We start from the raw sequence: 19822 nt of genomic DNA, 5'->3' as shown, positions 1-19822 counted from the left end.
GAGGCTGCCAAGTCCCAGAGGCACCACCTGGCTCCTGTGTCTGCATCCTTACCTGCTCCCTGCCTTCCCAGCAGCCACTAGCAGGGCTGCCAGCGAGCTCGGACTGCGCACGGAAGAAAGAGGAGGAAACGTTGCAGAAGCAGCTGAAAGCAGAGTTAGCACCAAGGAGACCTAGGCCAGGTTACTGCACTCTGCCCCCCATCATCCCCCTCCCAGTTTTAATGGAAAAGCTGTTCTCCATGGCCTTCCCTAAAACGCTGCAGTGTCACTGTTTGATTATGGGACTCGTTAGGGTGAAGCCTGATTTGCTTTCAGGCACATCCTGTTTTTCTCCAGTGCTGTAAATGGGATTTGAACAGCACATTTCTGTGCTGGATTCAGCCTCCCTCTCTCAGGCTGTTGTGTGTGACCAGCAGTTGGTTTCAATCCATTATCATTTTTGCATCACACAGACAATAGTTTCATCCACCAGTAAGAGCAGTGAGCAGTAATGGTGAGCTGGAGAGTGGGAAAAGCTCTTTGTGACCCTGTAGGCAATTCCAGAATGGACACACAGGCAAAAACAGGCTGTCTAACTTCCTGTAGACATGATGCCACAGTGGGCAAGGACAGTTCTCTTAATGGCTCATGATGAATATTCATTGGTACAGATATTATTTGTTCCTGATATGGCAGAAATGCTTTAGAAATCAGCACAGGAATAGCCTTGGGTGATGAGGATACATCTGAAATCTGTCAAAAGGGCCTTTCCTCGTCAGCAGTGGGATGCAGGGAGGCAGCTGGTACTGGGTTTTAGTGTGACTTTGCTTCAACTCTTGGTTATTTTGAAATGAAATCCAAACTTGGGGTAGCCCCATGGGTGATCTTCAATCCTGTCACTGCATTTCACCCCACCCACAGTGCTGGTGCATTTGAGAGTTTTCCTTAATTACTGACACCTGTTGGTCTGATGGGAACGTGCACCCTTAGTGACAGTTCATATCAAGTCACACAGTTGCCAAAATCTGATCTGATCAGTTTTCACCCACTCCCCGTGTTCTAATTTGAACACGTCTATGAAGAAGTCGCAGAAATGTTAATTTGCCGTGACTTAAAAAAAAAACAAAAAACAAATGTGTGTTTCTTCGGTTAAGCTCAGGAGAATAAAGGAAAACACAGTAAAACACAACAACTGCTTTGGATTGTCCCCTCTGAGGGGGAACAGGGGGACAGCCACCGCCCGCACGCCTTTACCTGAGTTGGAATCTTGCTGCTTTTCCCGTGTCCGTCTCTTCTTTTTCCCCTGGGAAACCAAAGGAAAGGCTGTTATCCCTGCTCCAGGAGAACGAGGGTGCTGTGCAGGGTGTTTGGGGCTGGACTGGGTGCTGGGGATGGCAGCTGCCCCACAGGTGACCAGATGTGGTAAGAGCCACAGTGCTGCTGGCTCAGCCCATGCCAGGGAGAGATGAACAGGGAAGGGCTGAAAAGGGACTGCTCAGCCTCATCTGTCAACAGCTGATGCTCCTGCCATATTCCTCTTCCCTCCTTATGTTTCTGAAAAGCCCTTGGCCCATTTTAGCACCTTCCCTGTCTCCAAAACATGCTTTAATGTGGTGCCCTTATACCCAAGCAGAAATTGCTCCTTAACGTTCCCTGATTTCAAACGGGAAAGAAAGTTTAAGGAAATCCCCAGAAATTTCTTTTCAAATAACACTGACCTATTTCAGTGCTTTGGCAGCTCTAGACCCATCTCTCACTCTTCTTTCACTAACAGGCAAACCCTATTTTATCCCCAAACCGCCTCTCTTGATTCACAAGATGCAGCAAGTCCCCTCCTGCCCTAATGAGCCGCTAATGAGGGCACAGCAGCAAATCTGGCTGTGAGGAGCAGCAGCTCACAGGGCTGCCTCTGACCCGTGACTTTTTATATGACTTGTTGTGGTTTGAGTGAAGGTGGAAAGCTCCGAGCTGTGGTGAGCTGTTTCTTCACTGGGGGAGCAACTGTATTTCCTGCCCGATATCCGCATCACGTGCTGCAGAAGTGACCTACATTCCTGCTCCTCCTCCTCCTCCTCCTCCTCCCTGCTCGAGCTCCGCAGAGAACAGCATCTCTTCAACAACCACAGCACCCAAAACAGCTGGTTTGCAATGCTGGGAGGACCAATATCCACCTTCTGGAGCAAGGAACCAGCCCGTGATTCCCCAAGGAACCAGATGAATGATGATACAGATTGAGATTTCCACGGAGGGTGTGCTTGGTCTTGGTACCATGTCCTTCAGGTGGTAATGGCCCTCCAGATGTGTGCCCATCACCTCTGCTTTTTCTGCATCATCTCTGCCCTCTGTTTTTTAGGGGGTTTTGGGGTGCTCTGGGCTCTTGAAGGGTGTTTTCTTGCCCTCGGTGGAGTTTGGGATTTCTGGAAGGAGGGCTGTGGGCAGTGTGGGATGGATGGAAGCTCACTGGGCAGCTTCCAGGGGAAAGAAAGTGTCTGTGAGGGAAATGATGGAGCCTCAGATCAATGGGACAGAGTCCTTGAGTGGATGGACAGGTATCTGAAGACTTAATGTGTGCTTTGCCTCAGGTCTCTAATGAGCTCATTGGGCATGTGATATCAGAACACTCAAGAAAGTCACAAGGAAAAACCCTCTTCAAAAAGAGTCACTATTTTAAATCACAGAATGCTGAAATGGTTTGGGTTGGAGGGGGCCTTAAACATATGCTGTTTCAAACCCCTGCCACGGGCAGGGACACCTCCCACCAGCCCAGGCTGCTCCAAGCCCCGTCCAGCCTGGCCTTGGACACTTCCAGGGATCAGGGGCAGCCACAGCTTCTCTGGGCAACCTGTGCCAGGGCCTGCCCACCCTCCCAGATATCTCAGCTGCTGCCCAAGATGCACAAAGCAGTGTGCTTCCATAAAACTGGATTTCCAAAGACCATCCCCATCACCTCAAAGCTCCCCCTTCCTTACTACTTCTATTTGCCTGGACAATAAGCAAACAAACACCTGTGGCAGCTGGGGCTGTACCACCCATCCTACACACAGGCAGTAAGATGGGAAGGGGCTCAAAATCCTCCCGAAATGTGAATTCCCACAGCGCTGGTGCCACCAGGAGCGGCACTGCCAGGGCCAGGCAGGTTGTTTGGCAAACACCAGCTGGGTTTATTTCGGGCCATGCCAAGGGAAGGGGGGCCGAGCAGGGCGGGCACTCACGTAGTTGTCTCTGGCAGACCAGCCAGGGTAGAGCTGCATGTGGAGCTGCCGTTCCTTGCGAGCCAGTTCGTAGTACTTGGCCTGCTCCTCCCGGGACAGCGCGTGCCACTGCAGGGACACACAGGGCAGTGAGACACGAGGCACGGCCCCGCCGCCCCTCCCCACCCACGGCTGACCCGGAGTGTTTAAGGGATAAGAGCACCCAGTCTCGAAGCAGATGCTCGTGACGTGCTGAGGAGCAGCTGCAAGGGATGGGGACGGGGCGCTGGGGTGACGGTGCTGGGCCCACGAGCTCTTACCCGCCTTCCCAGGATCTGGTTGATGGCAGCGCTCTCCTTCAGGGTGCACTCGGCGATGACTTTCGCCCGCATTTCTTTCATATACAACATGAAAGCGTTCAGGGGCTTCTTGATAGTGGGCTTCTTGGCTTCCTTCTCTCTCTTTGGTTCTGGTTGAGGTTTCCTTGGTGGGACCAAAGGAGGAGCTGTCAGCACCAGAGCCATCCTCCAGCCTGGCTCAGCAGAAAACCTCCCCCAAACCACCCTAACAGCACGAGCAGGTGGGGGGGCCTGAGATCTGCACCTCAGGTGCAGACAGAGCTCAGATCTCACCCATCCTGCCCCCAGAAGGGGCGTTAAGAGCCATAAATGAACCGGGTGCCGAGGTGCCGTTTCCCGAGCCCTGCCTGCCCTTCCAACTCACATGTTCCGGTCATAGTGCTCCATGTCCTGCTTGCCGGAGTGGGGCACGATGGCGGGGTGCGGGATGCCGGTGGTGTGCATGCCGGAGCCCAGCATCAGCGGGTGAGTGAACCTGCAACAGAGAGCGGGTGAGCCGTGCCGGGCCGTGCCGGGCCGTGCCGGGGCTGCGGGGACGCCGGGCAGCGTCTCACGGGGACGGCGCTCGGACGTGGCGGAAGCGGACGGGAAGCGGAGGACACGGAAAGCAGGTGGGTGCTGCCAGGCTGGAGGGGGCAGGCAGTGCCCACCACCCCGGGTCCGGTGCCACGGCGAGGGAACCGCCTGCAGCCGGAGCCGGCCTGGCCGAGGGCGCTTCCAACCAGCAGCTTCAGCCACTCAGATCTCTGTTGCTGCAATATCTTACTAGCACTGCACAAAGAAACAACAAACTCAACCAGGGCTTTGGATGGGAGAGATTAGGACCACCCCACACCTTCCTTTTAACAGAAACAGCCTAAGCCTGAACACGAACCCAGCTGCAACTCTAGGAGGTGCACCTTGCCTGAGCAATGCTCTCCACGGCACAGGCTGAGATCATGAGAGGTCTCGCTAGCTCTCAGGCTTCATTAGCTCTCTCTGGAGCTTTGGAGGGTAAAGCCAGCACAGTCAGCTTTGCCAAGCTTGCCACTTTATGACTGCAGCTTGAGATGGCAGAATTGCCCATGGGAGATGAACTGTTCATTAGATATGCTGGCACGAAAAGAAAAGCTGTTTAATTTAATCCACCAGCACAGTCTGATCCTTATCTGACCAGGTGTACTTTCTTTCGGCTGCAGCGCTGCTGCAAAATCCACCCCAAAATCCTGCAAGCAGGAGCTCTGGGAGGCTGCAGGGGCTCCGTGGGAAACCGTTAGCTCCTCCTGCCTTTGCCTTCCAGGCTGTGCAAGGGTGATGCCTCGTGAGCAAGGAGGGCTGGCAGCTCTCCCTCCCCTCTTCTGCAGGACTAGGGGCTCCGTGGATGGAGGGATGAACGGCCTGGATCGAGCACTGCAGGGATCCAGGTTTCTGCCTGGCTGAGGGCTCTCACGAGGAAGGGTTTGCCTGGTTTTCCTGTGGGAAATCTCCACTAACAGCTCTTCAGGACAACACGAAGCAGAAGCAAAAGCCGGTGCATGAGCCCAGACACCCCCACACAGCCACGGGGGCTTTGCCCAGCAGCACACCTGGAGGGGCTGGGCTCTGTGATGCCCACCCACAATGATGTATTGTGCTCCCCTGAAGACAGAAGCTGTGCTTTTGCCTCACAGAACTGACCTGTGCCCGATGGGAAAGCAGCAGATCACTGCCCACTGCCTGTCCTGCTTTTAAAGCTGAGACCAGGAACACAGAGCGGTCCCTGCAGAGCCAAGCTCAGTGGTGGTGGCAGCAGGGAGACATCCAGGATTAGGGTTAGTGACACGGAGCAAAATCCTGAGCGGTGGCTTCCAGCCCCTTTTCCCAGTGCTGAGCTGAGGGCTGGGGTTTCTGGCTCTGTTTAGACCTCTGCTCTACCACAACCCAACAGCTGAGCATCCTTCATCCTCGATATTCCCCCGGGCACCCTCTGGACCAGACACTGCCTCAAAGGGCCTTCTCTCCCCGTGGCTGCCCCGGGGCGGGTGCAGGGCTGTCCCTGGTGGCTCTGGTCTGCTGCAAGCTCCTGCTGCACACACTGCAAGCTGCGAGACCAGCTGAGCTGCTGCCCTGTGTCACACAGCCCGTACTCACCTGGAGAAAGAAGCCCCAGCAGAAAGCGCTGACGAGTACGGCTGTCTAAATCCACATGACGGGAGCGGATAGACAGACTGGCTCTGCCTGGGATCGGGAAGAAAGAGGCTATAAAGTATCCACAGCCACGGGGTGTTTCCTAAAGATACCCTTTGCTAAGGGGGACCTCGGGGCACCGATGCCCCTGGCTGGCAGGACACTCAGCCTGTGCTTTGGATTCAAGGGGCACTGCAGGACTTGGGCTTTATTTTGAGAGAACCTGGGACTTCCTACAAAGGCTGGACTCAATTCTGACCCCCCTCCGACCCTGGTGCTGAGCAGCACTGCAGCTTTGAGTTCATCTGGTTAAAACGCAAAATGCAGAGGTGTGTGCTGAAAAATCAGCTGCTACTGCACAGAAGAAGTTGCTTAAAAGAGCACAGCTTGACCAGAAAACTAAAGCTTGGTCAGAGTCTCCGTGCAGTGCACAAGAGGCTGCACCAGGAGGATGAATATGAGCAAGAACTTCTTTACTCTGTGGGTGACTGAGCACTGGAACAGATTGCCCAGAGAGGGTGTGGAGTGTCCCTCACTGAGGATATTCCAGAACCATCTGGATGGAATCCTTTGCCATGTGCTCTAGGATGACCCCCTACTTGAGCAGAGAGGTTGGATCAGATGACCCTCTGTGCTCCCTTCCAACTCGACCCATTCTGTGACTCTGTGATTCTGTGATGCCCAAGCACAGGAACTTCCTGGTGTCTGGAGAGAAAGTACCTACTCTGCCCTTGTATTCAGGAATACTCTGATTTCCCCAGCATATCATTTCAAGGGTGCCCATCAGTTTTAAACAGCCAGAAGCTCATTCCTTTTTGAAGTGTTTTCACGCTGGGGACTGGGCATGTACCAGACCTGGCGCTGGAAATTATTTTTGAGATAGTAAAATAACTATGCAGGAAGTTCCTTGTTGTTCCCAGCAAGGGAACCCCCACATTTTCATATGGAAATAGCTCAAAAATACCTTGGCTTGTTCTGTAAACCCACCAAAAGATGCTTCCAGCCTAAGACTGCACGTGGAAACTGAGATCATAGAATCACAGAGTGGTTTGGGTTGGAAGGGACCTTAAAGCCCATCTTGTTCCACTCCCTGCCAGGAGCAGGGACACCTTCCTCTAGCCCAGGTTGCTCCAAGCCCCGCCCAACCTGGCCTTGGACACTTCCAGGGCTGGGGCACCATGGGGCACTTAGACCTGCACTGGTGCTCATGCTCCTCTGGCCAGGCTGCACAGAGCTGTGCCCAAACCCAGCACCAGCTATTTTCAGCTCTAATAACCAAAAGTCCACTCTCATCAAGTGTGGTGCCCCGGGAAGGCCCGAGCTCTTGGATTCCTGGGATTTTTCGGGGTCACAGACAAGGTCCTGCCCTGCAGAGGGACAATGACAGCGGGACAGCAGTCGGGCCATGCTGGGCAGGGAGGAGGTTCCTGTTTTTGTTGCTCAGGGAGCTGCTGTGTCTCGGCTTGACCGAAATCTGCAGGATCTGTGTGCAGGGAAGGCTGTTTACACCCTGCCAGCCAGGAGCCCTCTCCCACCCCTTAGATGTCGGCGGGTATAAACAGACCAACAAACAGCCAAGTGCTGCCGCACCGGGAAACCCAAACAGCCTTTGAAGTTGGAGGCGGCTGCCCCAGGGCCGAGAAAACACTCAGAGCTAATCCAGAAGCAACCTGGGCTCCTCCAGAGGCTGGGACACCGGGATAGGAACAGGGCTGGGCACTCGCAGCTTCATCCCAAGTCCCCCTGACATGCAAGTTAGTGCAGTTGCAAAATCAGCCCCTGATGGTTGGGAATGCACAATTGCAGCCTATCATATCATGGAATTACAGACTGGTTTGGGTTGGAAGGCACCTCAAAGCTCATCCAGCTCCACCCCCTGCCATGGGCAGGGACACCTTCCACCAGCCCAGGGTGCTCCAAGCCCCGTCCAACCTGGCCTTGGACACTTCCAGGGATGGGACATCCATAGCCTTTCTAAGCAGCCTGTGCCAAGACCTCACCACTCTCCAAGTAAAGAACCTCTTCCTAGTATCTAATCTAACTCTCTCCTCTTCTAGTTTAACACCGTTCCCCCTTGTCCTATCACTATGTGCCCACATAAAAAATTCATCTCCTTTTTTGTAAGCTCCCTTTGCGTACAGGAAGGGGCTCGGAGGTCTCCCCAGAGTCTTCTCTTCTCTGGGCTGAACAACTCCAGCTCCCTCAGTCTCTCCACAGTATCCCCAGATGCTGGGGGGCAGCTCAGACAGCAGTGGCACAGCAGTGCAGGGGCTGCCGTGGCACAGGGGAGCGACACCATGTGCAGGTTCCTGGCCAAGGTGAACTGCCAGGCTCCCAGGAGCAAAACTCACTTGACTGGACTCTTGGAGGCTTTTATCCGACTGTCCTCCCAGCTAATTACAGACACAGTGACTGCAGCTCCTCCTCCCGAAGCGCTCGGTGAGAACAGAACCCGTTTCTGCCCAGCTCTTGCTGCCAACTCCAGGAAAAGCTGCTTCCTGTGTGGTCATCCTGGCACAGGCACAGAGTCATGGAATGACTGGGCTGAAGGGACCCTAAAGATCATCTCAAGTTTCCCCTGCCATCGGCAGGGACATCTTCCACTGTCCCAGGCTGCTCCAAGCCCCGTCCAACCTGGCCTTGGGCACTTCCATCCACAGCTTCTCTGGGATGCATCCTTGGCATCACCATCCCTGGCACACAGCCCTGCTGCCAAGGCAGGGGGGATGCTGCCATGAACCTGATGGGATTTGGTGCTTATGCACCCCCCACACTGGTGTGCTGAGCCTCAGCTGGGCACTCCAGGAGTGAGTTTGGGGCTCTTTCCATAAATTTTGGGCAAGGAAAAGAACGAGCAAAAGCTCTGTTAGGCACACGTGCCTCGAGGTGCTGCTCCCTGCACGTCAGGCTGTTTGTTGCTTAACCATATCTGCTCTATTAGTCACTAATGAAGGCAGCTGAGGATGCCAAACCCTGTGGATGATGAAGAAGCTCTCAGCCATGCAAACTCCCTCCACCACCAACTGCCCAAAAAAACCTCCACAAAAGCCAGACTGCTCTCACTCCATTTGCCCAGGGCTGCCTGAGCAGCACCATCCCATCCCACCCCAGGAGTGGACCTTCCATCTGACAAACAGGCTCGTTTCTCTCCAGCTCCCAACTATTTCTTTCATGTTACAGCACAGTCACCCCAGTCCTTGTTTTCCCTGAGGATGAATCACATCATCTGAGGAGTTAAATCATCACCCAAGAGTAGCAGATTTAGCACAGAAGGTAAAATGTAATCTCTTTGAAGCCAAACTCTGTATCAAAGGCCTCAGCTTCTGTTTCCTTGTGGTTAAATATCTGGAACATGAAATTCATAAACAAAACAAAGCCAAAAGCCCCCTATCCCATTCTGCAATTAGTTCTTGTACCTGAAGGTCTCTGTGGGGCTTTGCTGATAAAAATCCCTCAGCACTGGGGGAATCTGCCCACATCACCCTCCCTGCACTCTCCCCCTGTCCTGGCCACCGTGAATTGCCACCTGCAGCCACCACCCTTTCTGTCAGCCTCTGCCATGCCCCATGTCCTCAATGGGGATTAAAAATTAATCAGGGGAGTGGCGGTGCCCACCCGGCAGCCCCGGCCAGCCCCGCTCCCCCGCTGCGCTCCCGGTCACGGGGACACAGCCAGGGGACACCACCACAGAGCACACACTGGTGGATTTTTAACCTGTGTGCCTGGGGCAGGTTTCCCGACAGGCTCTGCTCTGCAGGATGCTCCTCAGGGCTGGCCCATGCAGGGCTGACACATTTTGGGAGCTCTCCAGCTCATGGTCCCTCCTTCCCCTGTCCCCCACAGGGACAGCAGTTCCCACTGAGCCAGCTGTGCTGTGCCCAGGCTGTGGGGTTGTTTGCTGGGCAGGTCTCTGCCATGGAGTACTTTTTCCTTGTGTGTCAGACCCTAAGAAACACCATGGCCTGGCAGATGGATCATCCCACAGGATTACACTGTGCTGGTGGCACGCTAAGGAAAAGCACCGTTTGTGCTGCAAACTCCAGCAAGGGAGAAAATTACCCCCCACTCAAAAGAGAGACTTTTGCTGGGATTAGGAGGGATAGGGAGGAAGCTCTGCCTGGGTTCCCTAACCCACACAGGCAGTTGGAGGTGCGGCAGGAGGCAGTTTTGGATCAGGCAGGCTGGAACACCTCTCCAGGGATGCCGGGACGAAGCCCTCAGCCTCTCCATGGATCTGCTCCCCATGTGTGACACGGGGCTGCATCCTTGTTCCTGTTCACCCAGCACCCAGGAGGGACGAGGCTGAGGGGGGAGCACCGTGGAGGTCACGGGAGCGCTGCCCGCTCTGTAACCCACCTCGGGGAGGGTGCCCGGCGGGCAGGGCTGGGTGGGCAGAGCCCTCCTCACTCACCATCCCATCGACGGCGTGATCTGTCCCACTCCTCCGGGGGGCAGTGGGTAGAAACCAGGGATGTCTGACGTCTGGGAAGGACGGTGCACTCCTGGCAGAAGGGAGAAGGAGATCAGTTGGACCCGGCACCACATTCCCCCCCGACACGGACCACTCCCAACCCAGTCCCCTGGCTGCTTCATCTACGGACAGTTGTATCTGAAATATCTGCCTGCAAGTGGCAGGATATTGCAATTCCCCTTTACTTGCTGTGGTTCTCTCCGAGGGGATGTGGTGGGTCACCCACGTGGCTGCAGAATCACCAACACTCGTGGTAAGGCGGAGGGGAGGGCAGCTCGTTCTTGCACAAGCACCATCTCTGCTCCGTGCCACCCTGAGGCCAAGCAGCAACTTGCTTTGCTAAGGATTTGGTCGACTCCAGGTATCCCTCTGCCCTTCCCAGGGAGTCTCCTGAGGTGCTCCATGGATGGTCCAAGCCGTTCCTATGCCCTGTCTGCAGCAGCCACCAGCAGGACCCCCCGTGAGCTGGCAGTGGGGATGCTCCAGCAGGCACCGCTTCTATCTCCATTTTAAACAATTTGAGTTCAAAACAATTGCTCTGCGGGCTCTGTGGGTGCCAGGGAACTGTGGAGGTGGGTATGGTGCCAGCTGGGAATTCACCCTTCGCACGGGGAATCCCTGTGAGATCTTCAAAGCCGCTGGCACGGGCACCATGGCCAGGGGACACAGCCCAGCATCACTCCCTTCCACCTGGACTGGAAAACATCCTGCAGGGCCTGAGGCTGCGGGTGGGACTCAGACAACCACGGAGCTGCTGGCAAAAACAGCCTCCAGCTGACCCCTGCACTGGGAGGCTGGAGGGGCGCTGGGGCTGAGCTCTGAGGCACAGGGGGGTAATGCTGGCTGCTACCTCACACAAAAGCTGGGGACAGGGACTGGCCACTGGCTGTCCTGGGTGATAAACACATGGAATAAATTGGTGATGAGCTGCGAGCAGTCGCAAACTCGGAAGTCTGGATTTTTTTTTTAGGTGTATCGATGATAAATTATTAATTAGGAATGACACCAACACATTCTGAGCATCTTATTAGGAGTTAGCTAAAATAAATATATCACTGACCTAAAAGGAATATATAACTCAGTTTGAGATTTGCTTCAAGCAGCCCACTGGAGGGTCAAACAAAACCAGCACCCATGCCAGGCAGCTGCTGGAATATCCTGAGATTTGCACCTCCAACAATACGAGTTGCATAAGCCAGAGCACAAGTTATTCTTGCTGGCCCAGTGGTTGGGGCACCAACCACTGACTCAGAATTCCTGCTTGTATTTCCTTGTCTGTGTGTCCTTGGGCTACTGTGAGATACTTTAAAGGGATGCTGGGAGAATGAGTGTGATGGTGACTCTCAAGCGCTTGCACTGGGTGATAATGGGAGCTATTTCAGTGATGCAAACAGAGATGGGACACATCCAGGAGGAACAGGGAAGAAAACCCTCGCCCAGCAATACAGGCATGGGGCATGATCACAGCTGCACCACAGAGGCAGGTCCCAGCTGAGGATGATGGTCTGAACCTCTCCACAAACAGGACCTGGGGGCGTCTGGGAGGGGCAGACTCCCTGTGTCTGTAAATGCTCAGGATTCACGGGACAGGGGGCACACGTGGGTGGGCAGCCCAAGGACAGCTTCCCAGAATAACTGACCAATTACAACCAGCTCGTGCCTTGGGTGAGCTGCTCCTGTACTGCTTAAGGCTCCCAGGCTGGCAGTGAGTCCCAGCAGGCAGCTCACAGACAGGGGCAGGGCTCTGCCAGCCACTGCCAAGGAACAGGGAAGGAGGGTGTGTCGGGTCACCTTCCCTGCACACTCAGAAATCTGCAGGCTTCCTCTCCAGACTCAAACTCTGCAGTTAGCTCAGCTTTCACAGGTTTATTTTGTGAACTCTTCCCATTCTTCTGCTGAGTTTATTATGCTCTGGTGGGTGACAAGCAAAGTGCTGCCCAACTTGGAAGACAACCAGGATGTGCCTGGGTCTCTCTTACACCAGCCCTAAATCCTGCCCATTACCATCCCTGGCGAGTCCAGAACGTGGCCTGGGGGTTCAGACCAGGGATCACTCAGCAAATTCTCCAGCCAAGAGCGTCCTTGATAACCCACTGTTTTATCAACAATGTTAACCTGGTGAAGCTGATGCCTCCAGGACAGTTTGGATCACTCCTGGGTGGAGGCCTTTGCCCAAATCACTACAATTGGTTTTGTGCCTCTGTTTGGCGCTGATTTCTGGGCTCTGATGGACCCTGAAATCCTTCCTGAATATGGTTTGACACAAAACTGTGAATTTGCCTGCTTTCCCATGAAATCGAGCTCATGTTTGTGTAAAAGCCTGGATAATCTGAAGAGAAGTTCTTCACTAATGTCAGGTTGAGAAAAGACTGATTTTACTCTCAGTTTGCCAGTAACCCATGAAGAACGATGGAATGATGGACTGGGGTGAATTCCTCTGCACATACCTGTCTTTCACAGTTCAGGGTATATTTTACAGTTCAGGGTTTAACCTCTGCCTACTGTACTTTCCCCTGTAGCCTCAAGAGCCAGCTGACGTGGCCTGAGCTCACACAGGAACCCGAAGAACCGAGTGACAACCACACAGCGTGCGGCTACGGGGACACACATGTCACAATCCAGTCAGCTATCAGACACTGATCCTGTTTAGTCAAAATATTTCCTGTTTCAAGCATTTATTTTCTCAAAACGACAACCTGACAACAGTTTGGGTATGAGTCAAAGGAAAGATTACTTTCCATTTTCTGGTTGACTCTTGCACACCATCGCGCAGCCTCTGGTCTGGTCTCAAGGTACAGGACAGCTTGTACAGAGAACTGAGCTCACCCCACCAGCAGGGCTGGCACTTTGGCTACCAAACTGCCCTTGCCCAGGCTCACAAAGCATTACCAATACGCTCAATAACCTCCTACTGCTGAGCAATGCCCCAGCGGGCCAAAGCTCTTGGCTTTCCTCACTGATCTGGGAGCAGGAAGGTGACAGCCTTCCTCTCAGTGCTCTCCAGCCCTGCCCCCCTCCCAGCACACAGGTCCCCAGCGCTGCCACTACCTTGTTTCTGGTTGATGTCAGCGGGCAGGTGGGGCGAGTGGGAGCCGTGGCTGAAGTGGTCGTTGCTGTACGGGATGAGCGGGGTGAGCGGGTGGACTCCGTGGGACGGCTGCACAACGGGAACTTTGTTGGACTGCAAGACACAAAAGGAGGCAGGGCACTCAGAAGTCATCAGGATCCATCAGCAAGAAAGGGCCAGTGCCCTTTTGCAGTCCTGTGGTTGGAGGCGAGGCTGGGGATGACTAAAAGCACTGAATAAATTGCTAAACAAACATTACAGCACCCTGCAAGAAAAACCCATCAACAAAGCAGGGACAGCAGCTCTCACATCTTTCAGATTCACTCTGAAAGCCACTCTTGGGCTTTCCTAACCAGGGCTCTCACGCAGGGACAGACACAGAATCCCAGAATCACTTAGGTTGGAAAAGACCCTCTAAAAACCAAGTCCAACCAATAACCCAGCTCTGCCAAGGCCACCACTAAACACTGAGGGTAACAAATGAAAACATGGCATGGTCACCAAAGAGCCCTTGGGCTGAAATCCCCCTCAGGAAAAGGACCAGGGGGAGCTGAGGCAGCACTGGGGATGCATCAAACCCAGGAAAACTAAGCAAAGAAAAACCTGTCTCCTCTTGCAGCTGCCCCTGGTTACACACAGTGTGGCTGTGGAGCCCAGCACCTTGTAAATGGCTCTTTTTGGTGAACATAATGGGAAGTGCTTCTGTGTGTTGGAGCAGAGAGAGGGGAACCTATTCCAAAGAGCTGCAGAGCTGTAAGGAACACACAGACACACACACACACACACACACACACTCTCACACTCTGCCATCTACACCAGCCTCCTCGCCCCAAGCGTCTCGTGCTGCTCCCTACATGCCTGGTTTCGCCCAGGGTTGCCTTTAAACCCAAACTGACAGGGCAAAAGCCTTGCTGGTGGAATGTTAGGATTTGTCCCAGATGAAATCCAGAAAGGAGAAACGGGACAGAGAGACCCCAAAACGGGGAGAAAATGGCAACACAGCAGGTCAGACAGCTCTGCAGGGGCTAAGAGCCGTGGGCATTGCCAGCCAGACCTCTTTGGTTCCACCAGAGACTGCAGATGATTCGCTGTGTGACTTGTGACAAGTCATTTAGGATCCCTGGACTTGATTCACCAGTGCCTTTCGCTTTGGTGATGATTTTGCTCAGGCAGAATGAGCAGTAAGCTCCAGCTGGCTTTGGTGGAGGTGGCACAGACAGAGACAGGGCTCTGGTTGACTTGTCCTGGACCTCTCCCAGCTGCTTGCACAGCAGACTGGGAGTCCTGGGCAAATCCTGTGTTTTGCATCCCTGCTCCAAGGAGGAAACCCATGAAGCGGAAAGGAAAACAGACCGACGGAGAAGCCACTTCACATCTGCCTCTCCCACAAAGGTTTGCTCATGCAAATAAAAACCAAGAGGCATGCAGGTTTGCATCCGAGAATGAATGAATACCCTAATTCCTGATGCTTAACAGGGGTAGTATGTTTACTGTGCACAGTGGGATAGTAGGAATGCAAGCCCCCTTCCCAGCACAAACTGGTGTGGTGCAGGCGTTCCTGTCCTGCAGCAGGGCCATGGGTTGTGTGGTTTTCCCATGAAGAGCAGTGCTGGGCTGGCTCCTGCTCACTTAAACACATGTTTGGAGCTCTGAGCTTTTTCTATTCTTAGCCATGAAATGAGACAAAGAATAGCTTTTCAGCGATATTTCTAAAATTAGCTATGGCTTAGCTTACTTAGGAGCCACAAAGCCCAAATGAGGGATGTGCTGTTCTACGTGTACATTTGAACACGACACTGGAGCAGAGCAAGCTCGATGTTGGGCTGTTTTGAAAACTAAACTTAAGCATTTCTGCTGTTAAAAGCAGGGCAGATCTTCCCTTCCCTTCCCGTTTGCCTCGTGCCTGATCCACAGCACAGCACCAGCCACCAACCAGCCTTGCTGCCTGATGACTGAGAAGAGCTTTCAGAGCAGTGACAGGAGACACCACCACAACTGCAGATGAACTGTCCTGATGCTGATCCACAGGCCCATGGCGAGGGGGGTTGGAATGAGATGAGCTTTAAGGCCTCTTCCAGCTCGAATCATTCTGTTACTCTATGATTTTATGGTAACCTGGTGCTACAAGAAGATTGCAGCTCGGCTACTCAGATTTTCCATCGGTTCAGATGGCAAACAAGATGCTGCACCAGCAAGAAAGGCTGCCCATCCCCACGGCCCTTCTGCACTTGCCCTGCCCTCACTCAAAAACTTTTCTACTCTCTAAAGCCACGAAGATCTGGTGGGGAGGGATGCTCAGGAAGGAGGCCAGAAACATTTCTGCAAGAGGCTATTTATCCCCTGGCCAGGACTGCAGCTCCTTCTCTCCCCACAGCTGTGCTGTGAAACCACACCTGGCCTACAGAAATCCACATGCCAGAGAAATGGGATCAATTCCTCCTTTTTGCAAGGTCTAGACTGCGTTCCTGCAAATCAGCTGCAGCACATGAACCTTGAAGAGGCTTTTCAAAGCCAGGACTTAGCAGCTGACAGCGTTTTATGCCACAAAAATAACCTGATGTAAATGTTTTCTTCCGAGTGGAACTCCCATCCCACATCACGCGTGCTCTGGCCGTGGGCAGCAGTGGGATTATATCAGCTGCTGGTCGATCAGAGCTATAAATGAGGGGGTTTTGGTCAGAATGAGGGTTTTTCAATAGAAAAACGTGTGAGATTATAATCAAACATCACCTGGAAAGCACCTCGTGTTAGCAATCATTTTGATTCATTTTTTAAAGACTGATGTATTTAGTCATGATGTGCTAAAAATGAGAAGCTTTTACTTTGCTGGCTTGATGGAAGGTTTTTCTTTTAAAGATTTTTCTTTTAAACTTTAAAGCCAATCTTAGCAAAATGTAGCACAGAAGGTCAAAAGTCAAAACTTGAGTGAAATGATTAAACCAAAAAATTTCCATGGCCAGCAAAACTCTTCAGTTTTTAACTGGGTGAAAATATTAGAAAAAAATTTAAAGTTTTTCTTTTTTTGTTCTGCTTGGATCACTTTAGGAAAAGTCCTGCAGTCCAGCCCCAAGCTGCCCCATGAGTGTTTGCTCTGACATCACTTCTCAGAGGGGCGAGATGAGATGAGTCGAAGGGTGGTCGGCTACGAGAAACAAAACCTACCAAGTTTTGCTGTTGCTGATTCAATGAGGAATTAATTCCTCTTCACTGCAAAATTAGTCATCGTGCCACAGAATGAAAGGCAGAAGGTCAGGCTGCACCGAGCACTCCCTGCTGCTGGGGAAGGTACCTGTGAGCGGTGGGACTGTGCCTTGTGCTCTTTACCCATCCATCAACCCAAATTAGCAAGTGGTTAGGGACATATCAGGGACATTAGGCCAGGCTGGATGAGCCCCTGGGCAGCCTGGTCTAGTGGAAGGTGTCTCTGCCCACGGCAAGGGGGTTGGACCTGGATGATCTCTAAGGTTCCCTCCAACCCAGAGCACTCTGTGATTCTGTGCTATTTTTAAGGACATTATTAGGTACATCAGGTCCCAGGGGGGCTCACTGGAGGACTCCCAGGGGAATGTTGCCATATGGGGCACTCGGGGACCCAGAGCTCTCGCCTTCCACCCAGCTCTGCAGAGTTTCGGGGTCCTGGCAACACCTCCCAGCTCAGAGCCCCAGACCCTCAGCCACGTTCACCCCTGGGGTGTCACAGCAGGAGATGCTGCAGTAGCAGCTCACCCCAAATACCCACTGCAGGCTCTGCCTGCACCCCCCGGGCTGGAGCCCTCGGCAGCCGCGGGCGGCGGCAGCGCCGACTCATTTCTCGCCTCGGCTCGCTCTTTTCTCCTTTCTCACTTTTGCTGCAGTCCCAGCGCCCCAGCCCGCTGCCGCAGCACGGAGGAAACAGGGAAAGTTAAAGCCACCCACGCCCAGCCATGCACCCCTCCAGCACAGCCAAGCTTTGGCTGCAGCTGCAGCATCAGCATCTCCCCGGCCCCTGCCCGGCTCACCCAGCCAGGCTCGAGGGCTGGACCTGCTCCTCACCCTCAGCACCAGCCAGGGCTCCTCCAGGGACCACACACCACATGCCCCGTGGCCAGAGGAGCCCCGTGCACCCCATCTCTGGCTGGCCCTGAAGTGCTTACGAGCAGCAGTGAGGCGAAGAGGAAAGTCATAATTTGCAGCTATTAATTCTTGCATTAACTCTGCGTGTGAATGGCAGCAAGGAGCTGACTGGTTTAAGAGATGCATCTCACACGCAGGCAGGTATTGTCTTTGCTCAGGTTTTTATCCAAATATTGCCCTCGCTCAGGTTTTGATCCCGGCAATCCACATTTTGTGGCTGATGGAGCATTAATTCGCTCAACTCTTCCCTCTCCCCCTGATTTCTTTCAGCTTCATGAAAATGCAGCTCTGCTTTGAAAATGCTGACGGGGCACCTGAGCAGCCCTGCTCTTCTCTGCACACTCAAGGGGATGTGCTTGCCTTAGGGCCAAACTCAGCTCCCCTGACGCTGACTCCCCTGGGACTGGGATGTGCATCAGGGGACAAGTTCCCTGTCACTTCACACCTTCCATGTCCCAGCACAAGCTCCAGACACGATGGGGACAAATCACAGAATCATGGAATGGTTTGGGTTGGAAGGGACCTCAAAGCTCATCTTGTTCCAACCCCCCTGCCATGGGCAGGGACACCTTCCACTAGACCAGGTTACTCCAAGCCCTGTCCAACCTGGCCTTGGACACTTCCAGAGATGAGAGAAACACAGGGAAAGAACCCAAAATCCTTCTAAAAATTTTCAGTGACCTTCTGTGCTGCTGCTGGTTCCTGGTTTTAAGCAGTAATGATTATTATTTTTAAGTTACACTCTGTAGGGGAAATAAGATGAGTTTTTCACGGGCACAGGAAGAGCTGTTTCACTTCTCAAGTATTTATGTTCTGAGAGAAAGATGTAGGTGGTTCTTCGTGAAAATTACCAAAAAAAAAAAAAAAAGGCATGGAAAAATAAAGATCAAAAGTCCCTCCCAGAGGCTGTTGCCTTAGGGTGATGGGGGCAGTTACACCCCCTACCAGAGAGGTGGTACCCCCAGAAAAATGAAATTTAGGCATCGCCACCCAATGTTTACAGTCCCATTCAGCAGAATGGGACACCTCACTCCAGAAGCTTCCTCAACCCTGCAGAAAGTTCCCTTGTGCATGGTTGTCCTTGTTTGGGAAGTCTCAAAGCCCCTGCTCAGGAGGGGACAGAAACGCCCCCCAGTCCCAGTGTGCAGCGGTGACATGTGGCTTCATGGAAACAGATACAGCCCAGGGGGCTGCCCCACAGCACCAAACCCCAGCTAGTTCTTCCCCAAAAACCAGGGCAGTAGGATGCCAGGGGCTGCACCACCCCCTGTTCTGCAAAACCCACCCCCTGGTTTTTGGCTCTCTCGTCTTCTGGGCCACAGAGAAAAAAAAACATTTCTGCCCCCGTCGTGCTCTGTGGTTCTGAGAATTTGAATCAAAAGCTGCAAACGCTGGAGTTACCGGTAACAGAGGCTGTGACTGCCAGGGCTCTCACTTGACCTGCGAGGCTGATAGCATCTGACCTCCTTTACTGCACTTCTCTCCAGTACCCAGAATTAATCAGGAAAATGTCCAAGAGGGCAAGGCAGGAAAGCAAAACAAAAGTGTGTCACAGAGGCAAGGCTTGCCCTGGGGTCAGGCTTGAGACACCAGGGCCATTCCCTCCGTGTGCCCCGTGCACAAAGCCAAACCTCGGGGTGCCAAGGCTGAGGGGCTGCACTGGGAGAGCTGTGCCCCACTCCCAGGGGCTGGTGGTTTGGAGGATTTTCACCTGCTTGGAGAAGCCATTTGCAAATCCCAGCTCTAGCTGGGTCTTGGATCTGAACCCAGATGGCTTTGGCATCTTTGTTGTCACATCCTTAGGTATGAGGAAGAAATTCTTCCCTGTGAGGGCGGTGAGGTCCTGGCACAGAGAAGTTGTGGATGCCCCATCCCTGGAAGTGTTCCAGGCCAGGTTGGATGGGGATTGGTGTCCCTGCCCATGTCAGGGGGTGGAATGAGATGAGCTTTAAGGTCCCTTCCAACCCAAAACACCTCTCCTCTCCAAGGACGCTCTGCAGCAGCAGATGGAAAACCCTGTGAGATCTCTGGGTCCATGTGCCAGCCAGTGAGCCCAGCAGGAACCCTCCAGGTGCCAAGTGCTGTGCAGTCTTGTGGAGGCAAATGTTTGCTTACAGGATCCCTGGGCACGAGCAGAGGGCTCCTGGCTGTGTTTTTTCTTTCCACCTAAAACAAAAACAAAACCAGCCCGCGTACTTGAAAGAGCGCGGGGGAGTTTACACAACACAACCCCCCAAAAAACTCTGATGTGATTTAAGGCGTTTCGATTCACCAAACATCAGAGGGGGTGAAACCTGCCCCTCCACATCACAGTGCCAGAGTGCAAGGCCACCAGGGGTGACACCATCCTGCTGCTGTCACCTCTGTCACACTGGGACGTGGGCAGCAGGCACATCACAGGCCTTCTGTCCATCTCTAAGCTTGGGGAGGGACAGTCACCAGCCCCTCCCAGCAGGCACATTACTCCCTATTTTTCTTTTTCTTTTTTTCCTTTTTT

At 53.3% G+C, this 19822-nt stretch overlaps 1 protein-coding gene across 2 annotated transcripts in view; it reads right to left on the bottom strand.

The window, feature by feature from the left end:
• The window catches only part of TCF7 (transcription factor 7), a 63304-nt gene that overhangs the window by 3697 nt on the left and 39785 nt on the right, over positions 1 to 19822 (bottom strand). The window contains exons 4-10 of one of the 2 annotated variants that reach the window (XM_027896484.1): positions 13194 to 13326; positions 10086 to 10176; positions 5639 to 5725; positions 3894 to 4004; positions 3491 to 3653; positions 3192 to 3299; positions 1234 to 1282 (exon numbers count right to left, since the gene is read on the bottom strand). In XM_027896484.1, coding sequence (XP_027752285.1) covers positions 1234 to 1282; positions 3192 to 3299; positions 3491 to 3653; positions 3894 to 4004; positions 5639 to 5725; positions 10086 to 10176; positions 13194 to 13326 — 742 coding nt within the window. The remainder of the gene's footprint in view (positions 1 to 1233; positions 1283 to 3191; positions 3300 to 3490; positions 3654 to 3893; positions 4005 to 5638; positions 5726 to 10085; positions 10177 to 13193; positions 13327 to 19822) is intronic. The other variant, XM_027896485.1, reaches the window with a different exon arrangement.

The sequence above is a fragment of the Empidonax traillii genome, unplaced genomic scaffold, assembly GCF_003031625.1.
Source record: "Empidonax traillii isolate 1590-97213 ecotype Southwest subspecies unplaced genomic scaffold, ASM303162v1 scaffold499:size456302, whole genome shotgun sequence".
NCBI classification, from domain to species: Eukaryota; Metazoa; Chordata; class Aves; order Passeriformes; family Tyrannidae; genus Empidonax; species Empidonax traillii.
Note: the sequence above shows the minus strand (reverse complement) of the source record. Positions and strands in the feature narration are given on the sequence as shown.